Genomic DNA, 15,744 nt, shown 5'->3' on the forward strand with positions numbered 1-15,744 from the left:
TGAAATCTTTTTATTGTTATTATTTTTTTTTCTTCTAGATATGTTGTTGTTTTTAGCCCGTCCTTCCTTTATTATTACAATAGTAATAAAAAAGGTATTGTGGACGGGCTATTGTTTAATGAGAAAACGGTCTGTTTTACAGTTCTTGTTTTTCCGGTGTATTCATCAAGTCCCAAGGATCTGGCAGGCTCTAATATTTGGAGATAAGTTTAGAAGGACAGCAAACACAGTCACTCAGCTATCCTGGGAGACAAGGCTGTGAAGGGAAAGATGAAAGGATAAGAGAAAAAATGGGTATGCAAAAATAAGACAACCTTCAGTCAAACATCTTGGAAAAAAAAAAGCATGGGAAATTCCCAATAAGCATTTATGAGTGGCAAACAACAGAGTCAACAGGGAGCATTCAAAAAGACAATTTGTCAAACAGACCACTAGGTTTCTACCTAGATTGAAAGTATTGGGGCAAAATTCTGCAGATCTGCACCGTTCCTGTCGAAAACTGGGACCAGCCTGACTTGAGCCATCACCATTCGGCTACAGCTGGAACCACCACTACAACAACAACAACAACAACAACAACAACAACAACAACAACAACAACAACAACAACAAAATTTCGACACTGCCATCTTAAAATAAAGAGACAAAAACAAAACCGCCTAAGCAATGGCAGCCGTGGAAATGGAAGACATCAAACCCAAGCTCAAGGACCTGCCCAAATTTCACAATGATTCATCGAGTGACTCCTCCTCTTCAGATTCAGATGACGATAACAGTGACTCTAGCGTGTCGACCTCTTCGTCTGTTGATCACAAGGGTCGTTCGGTGCGACACAAAAAGCCTGCGAGTAATCATCGCAATGCTAAGGAAGAGAAAGTGAAGATCACAAGTCGCCTGGGGGACGTCAAACCCAAGATTGGTTCACATGCGGTAATTATTTGGTCTCTTTTTAATGTCTCTTTTTTTATGAAAGAAGTGTGGACCTCAATCAGATTTTAAACTGACGTCCCATACTCTATTCTAGGAGGGGCAGTATTGGCTCGCATTTCGTCTCGCAGTTCCACGGAAGATCATAAGAACAAGTTTCTGAGCTCGGCTCGGGATACTGTGCTAGCAGGGAGAGCTTCACTCTATTCTATTCTATTCATGGCCAATTGGCCATGGCCACATCCAAGGAAAACAAATGTTTCGTTTTGAAATAAAAACCATCGGCAGGTCACTCGGAAAACCTTCTCCAGGGACCTCCTCCTCCTCGCGAGTGTATATTCTATTCTATTCTATGCTGTTTTATTCTAGGAGGGGCAGTATTGGCTCGCATTTCATCTCGCAGTTCCACGGAAGATCACGAGAACAAGTTTCTGAGCTCGGCTCGGGATACGGTGTTAGCTGGGAGAGCTTCACTTAAGTCTGGCTCGTCACTAAGACGAGAACGAATGGAAATGATGTCGAGACATCATGAGAGTCGGGATAGAGAACGTGGCAGACCCCCACCAGGTAGGGATGATGTTTTATTTATTGTTTTAATTTTTGTTGTAGTGGTTAGTACGCCGATCACAAGACCACCGACTCTGCCTCGCTGTTGTAGTGGTCAAGACGGTCGCCTGGTAAACAGGAGGGTTTAGGTTCAATCACTTGTAGTGGTTCGTACGCCGATCACAAGACCACCGACTCTGCCTCGCTGTTGTAGTGGTCAAGACGGTCGCCTGGTAAACAGGAGGGTTTAGGTTCAATCCCAGCCGAGGTATGGAATTTTATCCTCAATATAACTTGGGAATTGGAGCACAATATTAGTAGTAGCCTACCTGAGTAAAGGGACTTTTCAGTCCCATGCGAGATTGCGAGCGGTATGAAAAGCACTAGCACTAATAAGATTGTTGTCTGGATTTCAAATACTAGGTATATCAGAAGTAACCTATTGAAATAAAAAAAAAGGTCTCAAAAGAGTGTCAGAAAGCAATACGGGGGCAGTTTACTTTGTTAGAACAGATAATTCTGTTAGTGAACAAAATTTTCCCGTACAGGATGAAAAAAAGTGAATTATAAATTTGAAAGCAAAATATGACTGCCTTTTTCCCCCCATTAGGAGAATCGAACCCGCGACCTTTTGGTGGTTAAATTAACCATATCATCCTGTTCTATTTCAGGATATCCGGGCTCCGGCGTGCCTCCCGACTTGTGTCTCCCTTTCTTTCCAGAGTCGTTTAATTACAGGTTTTTCTTAGACAGGGTGTCCGTATTGTCTACATCTGGGACATCCTGTATATTTAAAACAACCGGGTCACCTAGACTTACAGTTGAAAAGTTACGGGTTTAATACTCCCTTGTGTGAAGGGATTTTACTATTTTTATTTATTATTTTTTTTTAAGAGGTTTGTCAGAGGGAACTGTAACTGCTAAGGTCTTATCGTCCAAAATCGAAGAGAAGAAAGACAGGATAGAAGAAAGCCAGCCGTTCCGAGAACGAACATAATCCCATCAGGATAAAATCCGCCCCGGGCGGGAATCGAACCCGCGGCCTAGCGCTTACAAGGCAGACGCACTACCAACTAAGCTAACTAGGCTGGCTTTTTTTTCAATAGGCATGTAAATAGTCAATCCTATGGGATTTTTTTTTTTTGTGAGGAACTCGATGGAGAAAGTTTAAGATGTATGCGATTCAAATTTGAGAATTTAAATTTTTTATTACTCCCTAGTGGCCATAGTTTCGGAACCGCTTTGGAACATATGACCACATTTTAGGAACCGCTTAAATGACCACATTTTAGGAACCGCTTAAATGACCACATTTTAGGAACCGCTTAAATGACCACATATGTGAGTGCTAGGACCAACCTGAGCACCAGTGGTTAACGGTGGTTAACGCGTTAACCACTGCACCAGTGGTTAACGCGTTGGACTTCGGATCTGGAGGTTAGTGGTTCGAGTCCAAGTCAAGTCATAAAACTTATCTAGGTGTAATAATTGGGTACCGATATTTCACATAGTCGACCTCGTCGATCGACCGTCGGACGAGGTGAATCTATGTTGTCTGGGTAGTGTAGGTACGTCTCAGTTGTTATCGATCGATCATCGGTCAACGACGGCGTCGACTATGTGTGGACACACCCTTACACTTGTAAATTTCTTAGGTTGAAGTGAAGAAGGCCAGATCTGCTGAAAAGGTGACGGCCCGACCAGAAAAGCCCACCATACGGACGTACGACTATATCACCAAGATCAACTATCTGTTTCGGGACGCGAGGTTTTTCGTCATCAAGAGTAACAATTCGGAGAATGTGGACATTGCTAAGGGTCAAGGTAAGAGGAAATTCTTGAATTATTGTTTTTGTTTCATAGGCTTTTAAGTGTCTGGCTGGGGAAATTTCAACAGGGAAGATACCAGCTTAGTCTGACTTTGGGATTGTAAACAGAGAGATAGCAGCCTTGAATTTCCCTTGCTAAAGAAATAGCTAAGTTTGAGTGCGAAGTTCGTCCACTCGGAAATTTTTTGTACCTAGCCAAAACCAAATGTCAGCCAAAGTCCTCCTAATCTTCTCTAAGTATTATGTTTCTAATGATTTGCATTTAGGTATTTTCTCAAGGTGTATGGTTCTTTCTCCCTATTATGTTTTTAATGATTTGATTTTCTAGGTGTACGGTCCACTCTGCCCCAGAACGAGCAGAAGCTGAACCAGGCGTACCGAGAATCTCGCAACGTGTTTCTCATTTTCTCTAGCTATTATGTTTCTAATGAATTAAATTTCAAGGTGTATGGTCCACTCTGCCTATAAAATTGTATCATGTTTCTAATCCCTTGATGGACCCGTGATTTCAGCATTGTTGATGTCCCTCCAATGCTGCAGGTCGCAAAGCTTCCATCTCCATTCTAATGATTTGAATTTATGTTCAAGGTGTATGGTCCACTCTGCCCCAGAACGAGCAGAAGCTGAACCAGGCGTACCGAGAGTCGCGTAACGTACTCCTCATTTTCTCGGTCCGGGAGAGTGGCAAGTTTTCCGGCTTCGCCCGTCTGGCCTCCGAGGCAGACCATGGGGTATCGCCCGTCAAGTGGGTTCTACCGCCCGGGCTGAGTGGAAAAGTGCTGAACGGGGTATTCAAAATCGACTGGGTGAGCCGCAAGGAGCTCCCGTTTACCTCAACCCTCCACTTGTACAATTCCTGGAACGAAGGTGAGTGCTGAAGTTTCACAGCCATTCTTATTTCGTAGCAATGAAACAACTGCTACATTAGACGCATGTGGTATTTGTCGTAGCATGCCCATCCCGTAGTATGTACCTCATCACTTGCTATACTGTTTACTTGTTTTGATTTTCTATTAATGAAAGCATTTATGATTTTATGGTCCCCCGTGGTCTGTCAAAACTACGGAGGTAAGTACCTAAGTCATAACTTGGGAATTGGAGCACAATATTAGTAGTAGCCTACCTACTGTTTGAGTAAAGGGATTTTTCAGTCCCATGCGAGATCGCGAGCGGTACGAAAAGCACTAGCACTAATAAGCTTGTTGTCTGGATTTCAAATACTAGGTATATCAGAAGTAACCTATTGAACTTAAAAAAAGGTCTCAAAAGAGTGTCAGAAAGCAATTCGGGGGCAGTTTACTTTGTTAGAACAGATAATTCTGTTAGCGAACAAAAATTTCCCCTACAGCAGGCATGTCAAACTCAAAATGTATAGAGGGCCATTTTTGATATTTGTTGAACATTGGCGGGCCGCAGGTATTCACCCCCCTCCCCCCCCTAGTAAAAAAAAATGATGGGATTCATTTGTTTTTTAAAAAATTTAAGAAATTTTATTGGGTCACGATAATTTTATTTTGAACATACAAATAGTCTCCAAATCTCGTACGTCTGATACGTCTGAACTAGATCCAGCGTGCTAGTGATTTTAATTCCAAATTTTTAGTAAGTAGGTATTATTTTATTAGATACGTTTACCAAGAAGTACTTTTTAACTTCATTTTGTTTCAAAGATTAAAGTAAGGAAAAAAAAATGTCTCCTTGTGAAATATTATTACTTTATTTAATATTATACCCTTGTGGCTCGCAGCGGGCCGCACAATTTGACCAGGCGGGCCGCCAGTTTGACATGCCTGCCCTACAGGATGAAAAAAAGTGAATTATAAATTTGAAAGCAAAATATGAATGCCTTTTTCCCCCCATTAGGAGAATCGAACCCGGCACCTTTTGGTGGTTAAATTAACCATATCATCCTGTTCTGTTTCAGGATATCCGGGCTCCGGCGTGCCTCCCGACCCCGCCGCTCTGTTCGACTACATGCGCTCGAGGTGAGTGTACATACCACTTACCTTTTATTATGGAGGTTGAACGTCTCTGTAAAGGCCCGTTCCTACTTGTCGTGAGTTTCATCCGAGATTTTTTTCCGAATGCTCTGCAGGCAATGCAATTTAAATGAGAGGGTTCCCACTAAGCACGACACGATTTTTTTCCGAACAACACAAAATGTGCTTGTAGGCACTGTAAAATGATGTTCACACTAAGCACGACACGATTTTTTCCCCGACCGACAAGTGGGATCGGGCCTTTAAACTGCAGAGGTCTTTAGTGACAGAAGTTTACTCTCCATTCGGTGACAAGCTACTTGCCTGATCGGGCAAAATTTATCACAAACTCACCTAAAAAAGAAGAAGAAAATGCTCAGATACTCCCCATCCTGATACTAATCACGTGCAACGTTACTTAACTTCAATGTTCCTGTTTCTAGGAGGAGCAGTATTGGCTCGCATTTCGTCTCGCAGTTCCACGGAAGATCATGAGAACAAGTTTCTGAGCTCGACTCGGGATACTGTGTTAGCAGGGAGAGCCTCACTCTATTCTATTCTAATCTATTATATTATATTCTATTCTATGGTATTCTATTCTCTGCGGTATCCGTGATTTGTTCGCGGTATCCGCGGTTTGTTCTCGGTATCCGCGGTTTGTTCTCGGTATCCGCGGTTTGTTCGCGGTATCCGCGGTAGTATGTACCTCATCACTTGCTATATCACGCGGTAGTATGTACCTCATCACTTGCTATACTGTTTACTTGTTTTGATTTTCTATTAATGAAAGCATTTATGATTTTATGGTCCCCCGTGGTCTGTCAAAACTACGGAGGTAAGTACCTAAGTAATTTATGATTTTATGTATATCATTCAAACGTCCACTTATTTCCCAGGCACTACCGCTCCTAGCGGCTCGGACGAGGACCACTACAAGGAGACCAACCCGTTCAACAGCTACAACGGCTCCAGCGTTGCCAGACCGCGCGCCCCGCCCCCTCCGATGTTGCCAATCATGCCGCCCCTCGTGCCGCGGGAACGGGTCAACAAGTACGGCTATTGTCGGGCCGACAAAGAGGCGGAACAGGAAGAAAAACGCCTGCGGCGCGTTATAGACAGCATGAGGAGAAGGACGGAGAAAGAGAGAGAGGTGGTGAGGTCCAGGAGGGAGAATGATAGGGAGCGGGAGAGAGATAGAGGAAGGAAGTATGATGATAAGAGGAGGACAGAGTATAAGAGAAGGTGAATGTAAGAGGGAGAAAAAAATCGGTTTTTTTTTTTCGCCCGGGAATCGAACCCCTGACCTAGCGCTTATAAAGCAGGTGCGCTAGTTTCCAAGAACTTTTTTAGACTCTTTTAAAGAGGTATGTTAGAGGGAACTGTAACAAGAGAGGTCTTTTCGTCCCGAATTCGAAAGAGGACCGGATAGGAAAAGCCAGTTGGTCCGAGAAAGAAAAACCCTACCATGAACAACCAATAGATTGTCAACACATAGAAACATTTACAAGTCATTTTTGTGCCAAGCCAAATTCCCTTTAACAAGATACATGTCAACAAGCCAAATTCGCTTTAAGGGGATTTGGCTAACGTCGACCCAGTCGGAAATTTAGGTAGGTAATACACGTGGTTGACTTGTGGCTGGCATTTTAGAGCTATGTACAAAAAGAGTTTTTAAAAAGAGCATTAAACGAAAACAAATAGTTAATTAAACATTTGTTTTTGTGCCAAGCCAAATTCCCTTTAACAAGATACATGTCAACAAGCCAAATTCGCTTTAAGGGGATTTGGCTAATATCGACCCAGTCGGAAATTTAGGTAGGTAATACACGTGTTTGACTTGTGGCTGGCATTTTAGAGCTATGTACAAAAAGAGTTTTTAAAAAGAGCATTAAACGAAAACAAATAGTTAATTAAACATTTAGATTTCAGTCTTGGATACAAACTAAATTTACAGCTTTGCAATGATAGGATAATACATTTACTGATAGAACACTTGAGTTAAGCGACTTGAAGCGACGTCAAGCGCGTTCTGTCAGAACAGGTGACCATCTGTCCAGGAACTTATTTTTAGGTGAGAACACTTGAGTTAAGCGACTTGAAGCGACGTCAAGCGCGTTCTGTCAGAACAGGTGACCATCTGTCCAGGAACTTATTTTTAGGTGTCTACCTAGATCAGATAGGTAAGTACCTACTCGAGAGAAAGGTAGGTAAATAAAATAATATATAGTTTACCAACAAATTAATTCCTTTAAAAATAAAATAAATACATACGTATATCGATCGAATTTCAAAATGCATTATCGGGAGGAACATGATAAAATAATAAAAGGATCAGAGGAGGAGAAAGAGGAAAAGTGAATACAGAACCAGTGTCGAATTCGAGAAACCTTCAAAAATCAAAAACGTCACTGTTGAAAAAAAAAAAAAAATAATAATACAAAAATTATAAAATATGTACCTCCAATGAAATTTCAACTTACAAGAGTTACAAAATGACTCAAAGATTAGGTTGTACAAAATTTTAGAATTACTATTGTACAAGCAAAGAGCGAAAGAGAATTAACAAAAGTAAAGTACATACAATTTACAAAAACAAAAGTACAATTTACATTTAGAAAAGTTTACAATTTACAGTGGGAAAGTTTACAATTTACAATACTGATTACGGATTTCACAGAGTTTTCACAAGTTTGTAGGAACACAGGTTAGGTTAGGGGGAACACCTACTAAATCTAAACTATTTACACGACAAAGTTAAACAAAATATTTTTTTGACTAAAACATCGGTTTTTTTTTTTTTTTTTGAGACCAGTATTCAGTTTAGGAGAAATTTCGCCCGGGAATCGAACCCCTGACCTAGCGCTTATAAAGCAGGTGCGCTAGTTTCCAAGAACTTTTTTAGACTTTTTTAAAGAGGTTTGTTAGAGGGAACTGTAACAAGAGAGGTCTTTTCGTCCCGAATTCGAAAGAGGACCGGATAGGAAAAGCCAGTTGGTCCGAGAAAGAACCTCATCTGTTTAGGATAAAATTTGCCTCTTGAACCGAACCCACGACCTTGCGCTTACTAGGCAGGCTACCATCCCAGCTAACTGGCTCTCGCATATTTTGATTGTGAAGTCAGTATCAGTAAACGTATTTTGCTGTGCAATCATCGGATGTACTCGTACTTTTTATATTGTACTGTAAACTTGATTCTTTGTAAATAAGTTTTTAGATGGATTGATTTTTTTGTAAATATTTTCTATGTCTTATAATTATTCTAGTTTTTTGTGTACTTATTTATGGATTTTATAACTGGCTGAATTTAAATGTTGAGGTAGGTTTAAAATAGTCTGTTCTGAAAAATATTAGTTTTGTATTGATTATTACAAAAATGAATATTATTAGTTAGATTAGTATTTGATCTGTCGAAGAACATATGAATGTGATTGAATTTATCAATAAATCATTTTTTAAGGGTCCTGTAAAAGAGGCCCGAGATTTGGTAAAGAAAATGTCCTAAATCCATATAGATCTCAAATGAATTAAAACCATATCTGTTATGGTTCACTTCCTAGATAATGTATTAGAAGAAATCAAACTATGTACAGTAGGATCAGTAGGTATTTACTATTTAACTCCTGTTTAAATAATAAATTAATTGAATAGTTTTTTCTTTATACGAGAAAAATCCAGCCTTCATTTAATATTAGTGGTGGATTTCACTAATGCCTTAATGAGAGATTTCACTAATGGGAGAATTTTTAATCGCCCAAAAAGGAGCATTTAATAATATAAAAATCTGGTGTGAACATCACACGACTTTCCTTATCCTATTGAATAATGCTTATTTGAGTGTTCTTTTACCCTAACTTTTAGAATATCTCTAACCGTTTTATCGCTATAGCTGAAAACCGCCAAAAAACGGTCGAAATCTGTCCAAAAGCGGTCAAAATACCGCCAAGCGCAGCAACCATCTCAACCAAGCGTTTTGTGTTGCATCTTTGTCACATTTGTGAACTACATACCAAATTTCAAGTCTCTAGCTCATACCGTTCCCGAGATATTGTTAAATTACACCAAAAACCGCCAAAAAGCGGTAAAATGCCGCCAACCGTTGCACCGATCCTAACCAAAAGTTTCGTGTCGCATCCTTGTCACATTTGACATCTACATACCAAATTTCAACTCTCTAGCTCTTACCGTTCTCGAGATATTTTGTTTACAGACAGACAGACAGACAGACAGACAGACAGACAGACAGACAGACAGACAGACAGACAGACAGACAGACAGACAGACAGACAGACAGACAGACAGACAGACAGACAGACAGACAGACAGACAGACAGACAGACAGACAGACAGACAGACAGACAGACAGACAGACAGACAGACAGACAGACAGACAGACAGACAGACAGACAGACAGACAGACAGACAGACAGACAGACAGACAGACAGACAGACAGACAGACAGACAGACAGACAGACAGACAGACAGACAGACAGACAGACAGACAGACAGACAGACAGACAGACAGACAGACAGACAGACAGACAGACAGACAGACAGACAGACAGACAGACAGACAGACAGACAGACAGACAGACAGACAGACAGAGTTAGGGCGCGCAGGCGAATTTTTTAAAATTTGGGCTACCACGTTTGAGATATATGCAGTCTGATTGAACTTCAAATTTTCAGCGCCGCAGGCGAAATTTTTCAAAAAAGTAGGTAGACATATTATGTGCCTCATGCTTGTCACGAGTTAATTTTTGACGTACCTAATTCTCAAATATTTTTCTATACATTTCTTATCCTAATTATAGCTGAACGCTAAAATGAGGAAAATAAATTAGAGCGCCGCGGGCGAAATTTTTGAAAATTTTGGTCTACAATTTTGAGAAATCCAGTCTCACCAAAAGTAAAATTTTCAGCGCCGCAGGCCATTTTTTTAAACTTTTTCTGTAGCCCCTTCAAGGTTGCATGCTTTTTGAAAATATCTGGGGGGGGGGCAGCTACCCCCCCCCCCCCCCTCAGTTGCATACCAAATGACCACATTTTAGGAACCGCTCAAATGACCACATTTTAGGAACCGCTTAAATGACCACATTTTAGGAACCGCTTAAATGATCACATTTTAGGAACCGCTTAAATGACCACATTTTAGGAACCGCTTAAATGACCACATTTTAGGAACCGCTGCAGAACCATATAAAAGTCTGAAGTGGCCATAGTTTCGGAACCGCTATGGAACATATGGGGCTTAACCCCCAAAGTTTAGTGCAAACTTCTTCTGTGCTGCTGAAAGTGGCCATAGTTTCGGAACCGCTTCGGAACATAAGGGGCTTAACTGCCAGATTTTACGGTCTGTTTCAGTTTTGACACTAAATTTAGCTGTTTAAGCCCCATATGTTTTGAAGTGGTTCCGAAACTATGGCCACTTTTGACTCATATTTTGGAAACCGCTTGAAAACATATGAAATTTTAGGAACCGCTCAAGTGACCACATTTTAGGAACCGCTTAAATGACCACATTTTAGGAACCGCTGCAGAACCATATAAAAGCCTGAAGTGGCCATAGTTTCGGAACCGCTACGGAACATAAGGGGCTTAACTGCCAGATTTTACGGTCTATTTCAGTTTTGACACTAAATTTTGCTGTTTAAGCCCCATATGTTTTGAAGTGGTTCCGAAACTATGGCCACTTTTGACTCATATTTTGGAAACCGCTTGAAAACATATGAATTAACGGTTCACAAATAAAAGGGAAATTTGTTGACAACGGGGAATATCGAACCCGCAACTTCTTAACTGTAAGTCAGAGAGTGCTAAAAGTAGCACCATTCGATTCCGCGTGAAAAATCACATGGGATTAACTATTCACTTGCTTATTTGGTAGAGTTCACAAATAAAAGGGAAATTTGTTGACACAGGGGAGTATCGAACCCGCAACTTATAAACTGTAAGTCAGAGAGTGCAATAAAAGGGAAATTTGTCGACACAGGGAAGTATCGAACCCGCAACTTCTCAACCGTAAGTCAGACAGTACTAAATGGTTCCGAAACTATGGCCACTTTCAGCAGCACAATAGAAGTTTGCACTAAATTTTGTAAGCCCCATATGTTCCGTAGCGGTTCCGAAACTATGGCCACTTCAGACTTTATATGGTTCTGCAGCGGTTCCTAAAATATGGTCATTTAAGCGGTTCCTAAAATGTGGTCATTTAAGCGGTTCCTAAAATGTGGTCATTTAAGCGGTTCCTAAAATGTGGACATTTAGGTTAACCCCCATATGTTCCGTAGCGGTTCCGAAATTATGGCCACTTCAGACTTTATATGGTTCTTCAGCGGTTCCTAAAATATGGTCATTTAAGCGATTCCTAAAATGTGGTCATTTAAGCGGTTCCTAAAATGTTGTCATTTAAGCGGTTCCTAAAATGTGGACATTTAAGCGGTTCCTAAATGTGGTCATTTTAGCGGTTCCTAAAATGTGGTCATTTAAGCGGTTCCTAAAATGTGGTCATTTAAGCGGTTCCTAAAATGTGGTCATTTAAGCGGTTCCTAAAATGTGGTCATTTAAGCGGTTCCTAAAATGTGGTCATTTTAGCGGTTCCTAAAATGTGGTCATTTAAGCGGTTCCTAAAATGCGGTCATTTAAGCGGTTCCTAAAATGTGGTCAGAGTTGATTTCAGAACTTATCTTTTGAGCAGTATGCAACTCAAATTTGAATAGGCAAACAAAATAAGCACATTTGGTCCAATATTCATTGGTTCGATTCCTGAAAATATTAAAAAAAAATCAATAAAAAACAACCTTGTATTTATCAGAATCAATAATAATATTTATTATTTAATAAATAATAAGATTACAGGATGGGTAAGGTTCGATTCCTGAAAAATATTTTAAAAAAATCAATAAAAAACAACCTTGTATTTATCAGAATCAATAATAATATTTATTATTTAATAAATAATAAGATTACAGGATGGGTACGTACGTACGTAACGTACGTACGTACGTACGTTACGTACGTACGTAACGTACAGACCATGGGCTAAAAACCACTTTTTTGGAATCAGGGGATAAGATTACAGGATGGGTATTAATTTACGTACATACATACAGGGTGGTGTCTAAACTAAAGCGCAATGAGATTAGGTATTACTTTCTATTAACTCTAACTGCTTTCTTTTCTTATTTTATTACTTAACGATTTCTTTTCTAAACAACCATTGTTTATTTTTCTTATATTACATTCATGTGAGTTTCAGTTAGAAATTAGGTGGGGGGGCGATGGACACTAGAAGAACACAATATCTAATACCACAGGATAGATGGGACCAATTTCTAAAAGGGGCGGTTTAGAGATAAAAAAAAAGAAGTTTCTAAACAACCATTGTTTATTTTTCTTATATTACATTCATGTGAGTTTCAGTTAGTAATTAGGTGGGAGGGCAATGGACACTAGAAGAACACAATATCTAATACCACAGGATAGATGGGACCAATTTCTAAAAGGGGCGGTTTAGAGATAAAAAAAAAGAAAAAATAAATAAATGAACGAATTTATCAATCTCGCCAGCCTAGTTAGCTAAGTTGGCAGTGCGTCTGCCTTGTAAGCGCTAGGCCGCGGGTTCGATTCCCGCCCGGGGCGGATTTTATCCTGATGGGACTGCGTCTGCCTTGTAAGCGCTAGGCCGCGGGTTCGATTCCCGCCCGGGGCGGATTTTATCCTGATGGGATAATGTTCGGGTGGCGCGTCTGCCTTGTAAGCGCTAGGCCGCGGGTTCGATTCCCGCCCGGGACGGATTTTATCCTGATGGGATAATGTTCGTTCTCGAAACGGCTGGCTTTCTCCTATCCCGTCTTCCTTCTCTCTTCGATTTCGGGACGATAAGACCATAGCAGTTACAGTTCCCTCTGTTAAACCTCTTTAAAAAAGCTTCCTTCTCTCTTCGATTTCGGGACGATAAGACCATAGCAGTTACAGTTCCCTCTGTCAAACCTCTTTAACCTGGCTTCCTTCTCTCTTCGATTTCGGGACGATAAGACCATAGCAGTTACAGTTCCCTCTGTCAAACCTCTTTAACCTGGCTTCCTTCTCTCTTCGATTTCGGGACGATAAGACCATAGCAGTTACAGTTCCCTCTGTCAAACCTCTTTAAAATGGTTCGATTCCCGCCCGGGGCGGATTTTATCCTGATGGGATAATGTTCGTTCTCGGAACGGCTGGCTTTCTCCTATCCCTCTCTTCCTTCTCTCTTCGATTTCGGGACGATAAGACCATAGCAGTTACAGTTCCCTCTGTTAAACCTCTTTAAAAAATCTTCCTTCTTTCTTCGATTTCGGGACGATAAGACCATAGCAGTTACAGTTCCCTCTGTCAAACCTCTTGAAAAAAAAAATAATAAAAAAAAAGGATTTATCAATCAGTAGGTAATCATAGAATAATAGAAAATTGCTGTGCTGTGGTCAAGTGGGTAAGAGCACTGATTCTCAATCCGGAGGAGCTGGGTTCGAGTTCCGGCCAGGGCGGAAATTTTCTGATCAAACTTTTTCCTTTCCGAAGAGGTATTAAAGTAATAAAAGAATGTGCCTTAAAGCGATACGAATGTTACCTCCCTTTCAGAAATGGCTGCCCTAAGGGTATTATTTTATGGTAGAGGTTTCTAGTCTACACACAGCGAATACAACATAGAGGTACCTAGGCTATTCTAAGATGACGATAACAGTGACTCTAGCGTGTCGACCTCTTCGTCTGTTGATCACAAGGGTCGTTCGGTGCGACACAAAAAACCTGCGAGTAATCATCGCAATGCTAAGGAAGAGAAGGTGAAGATCACAAGTCGCCTGGGGGACGTCAAACCCAAGATTGGTTCGCATGCGGTAATTATTTGGTCTCTTTTTAATGTCTCTTTTTTTATGAAAGAAGTGTGGACCTCAATCAGATTTTAAACTGACGTCCCATAATATGAGTCATTTAGCCAGCCTAGTTAGCTTAGTTGGTAGCATGTCTGCCTTGTAAGCGCTAGATCGCGAGTTCAATTCCCGCCCTGGCCGAATTTTATCCTCAACAGATAAGGTTCGTTCTCGGAACGGCTGGCTTTCTTCTCTCTTAGCTTTTGGGACCATTGGACCTTGGCATTTACAGTTCCCTCTATTAAACCTCTTTAAAAATCAAATGAAGTTCAACAGGCCGTTAGCTTAACAGCCCTGTTAAGCCTATACAAATAAAATGGAACTTAACAGGCCTCTAGGGACTGAAAAATATTGATGAAATCTACCCCTTAAGCTGTGTCCACACATAGTCGACCTCGTCGATCGACCGTCGGACGAGGTGAATCTATGTTGTCTGGGTAGTGTAGGTACGTCTCAGTTGTTATCGATCGATCATCGGTCAACGACGGCGTCGACTATGTGTGGACACACCCTTACACTTGTAAATTTCTTAGGTTGAAGTGAAGAAGGCCAGATCTGCTGAAAAGGTGACGGCCCGACCAGAAAAGCCCACCATACGGACGTACGACTATATCACCAAGATCAACTATCTGTTTCGGGACGCGAGGTTTTTCGTCATCAAGAGTAACAATTCGGAGAATGTGGACATTGCTAAGGGTCAAGGTAAGAGGAAATTCTTGAATTATTGTTTTTGTTTCATAGGCTTTTAAGTGTCTGGCTGGGGAAATTTCAACAGGGAAGATACCAGCTTAGTCTGACTTTGGGATTGTAAACAGAGAGATAGCAGCCTTGAATTTCCCTTGCTAAAGAAATAGCTAAGTTTGAGTGCGAAGTTCGTCCACTCGGAAATTTTTTGTACCTAGCCAAAACCAAATGTCAGCCAAAGTCCTCCTAATCTTCTCTAAGTATTATGTTTCTAATGATTTGCATTTAGGTATTTTCTCAAGGTGTATGGTTCTTTCTCCCTATTATGTTTTTAATGATTTGATTTTCTAGGTGTACGGTCCACTCTGCCCCAGAACGAGCAGAAGCTGAACCAGGCGTACCGAGAATCTCGCAACGTGTTTCTCATTTTCTCTAGCTATTATGTTTCTAATGAATTAAATTTCAAGGTGTATGGTCCACTCTGCCTATAAAATTGTATCATGTTTCTAATCCCTTGATGGACCCGTGATTTCAGCATTGTTGATGTCCCTCCAATGCTGCAGGTCGCAAAGCTTCCATCTCCATTCTAATGATTTGAATTTATGTTCAAGGTGTATGGTCCACTCTGCCCCAGAACGAGCAGAAGCTGAACCAGGCGTACCGAGAATCTCGCGACGTGCTTCTCATTTTCTCTAACTATTATGTTTCTAATGAATTGAATTTCAAGGTGTATGGTCCACTCTGCCTATAAAATTGTATCATGTTTCTAATCCCTTGATGGACCCGTGATTTCAGCATTGTTGATGTCCCTCCAATGCTGCAGGTCGCTTCCATCTCCATTCTAATGATTTGAATTTATGTTCAAGGTGTATGGT

General features: G+C 40.8%; 1 protein-coding gene across 1 annotated transcript; it reads left to right on the forward strand.

The window, feature by feature from the left end:
• Window positions 1–15,722, forward strand: LOC113471394 (YTH domain-containing protein 1). Its single transcript, XM_026830520.1, has 5 exons — window positions 1–763; window positions 13,986–14,152; window positions 14,719–14,887; window positions 15,481–15,598; window positions 15,665–15,722. Exons 1-5 carry the CDS (start codon window positions 667–669, stop codon window positions 15,720–15,722), a joined length of 609 nt encoding a protein of 202 aa, XP_026686321.1. The 5' UTR covers window positions 1–666.
• Window positions 15,723–15,744: the final 22 nt, after the last annotated feature.

Source organism: Diaphorina citri, unplaced genomic scaffold, assembly GCF_000475195.1.
Source record: "Diaphorina citri unplaced genomic scaffold, Diaci psyllid genome assembly version 1.1 scaffold2374, whole genome shotgun sequence".
Classification (NCBI taxonomy): domain Eukaryota; kingdom Metazoa; phylum Arthropoda; class Insecta; order Hemiptera; family Psyllidae; genus Diaphorina; species Diaphorina citri.

Coding starts and splice junctions, on each gene's coding strand:
- LOC113471394 (XM_026830520.1), top strand. CDS start 667: ATGGCAGCCGTGGAAATGGAAGACATCAAACCCAAGCTCAAGGACCTG. Junction 14,153..14,718: donor CCAAGATTGGTTCGCATGCG/GTAATTATTTGG, acceptor TAAATTTCTTAG/GTTGAAGTGAAGAAGGCCAG. Junction 15,599..15,664: donor AATGAATTGAATTTCAAGGT/GTATGGTCCACT, acceptor CCGTGATTTCAG/CATTGTTGATGTCCCTCCAA.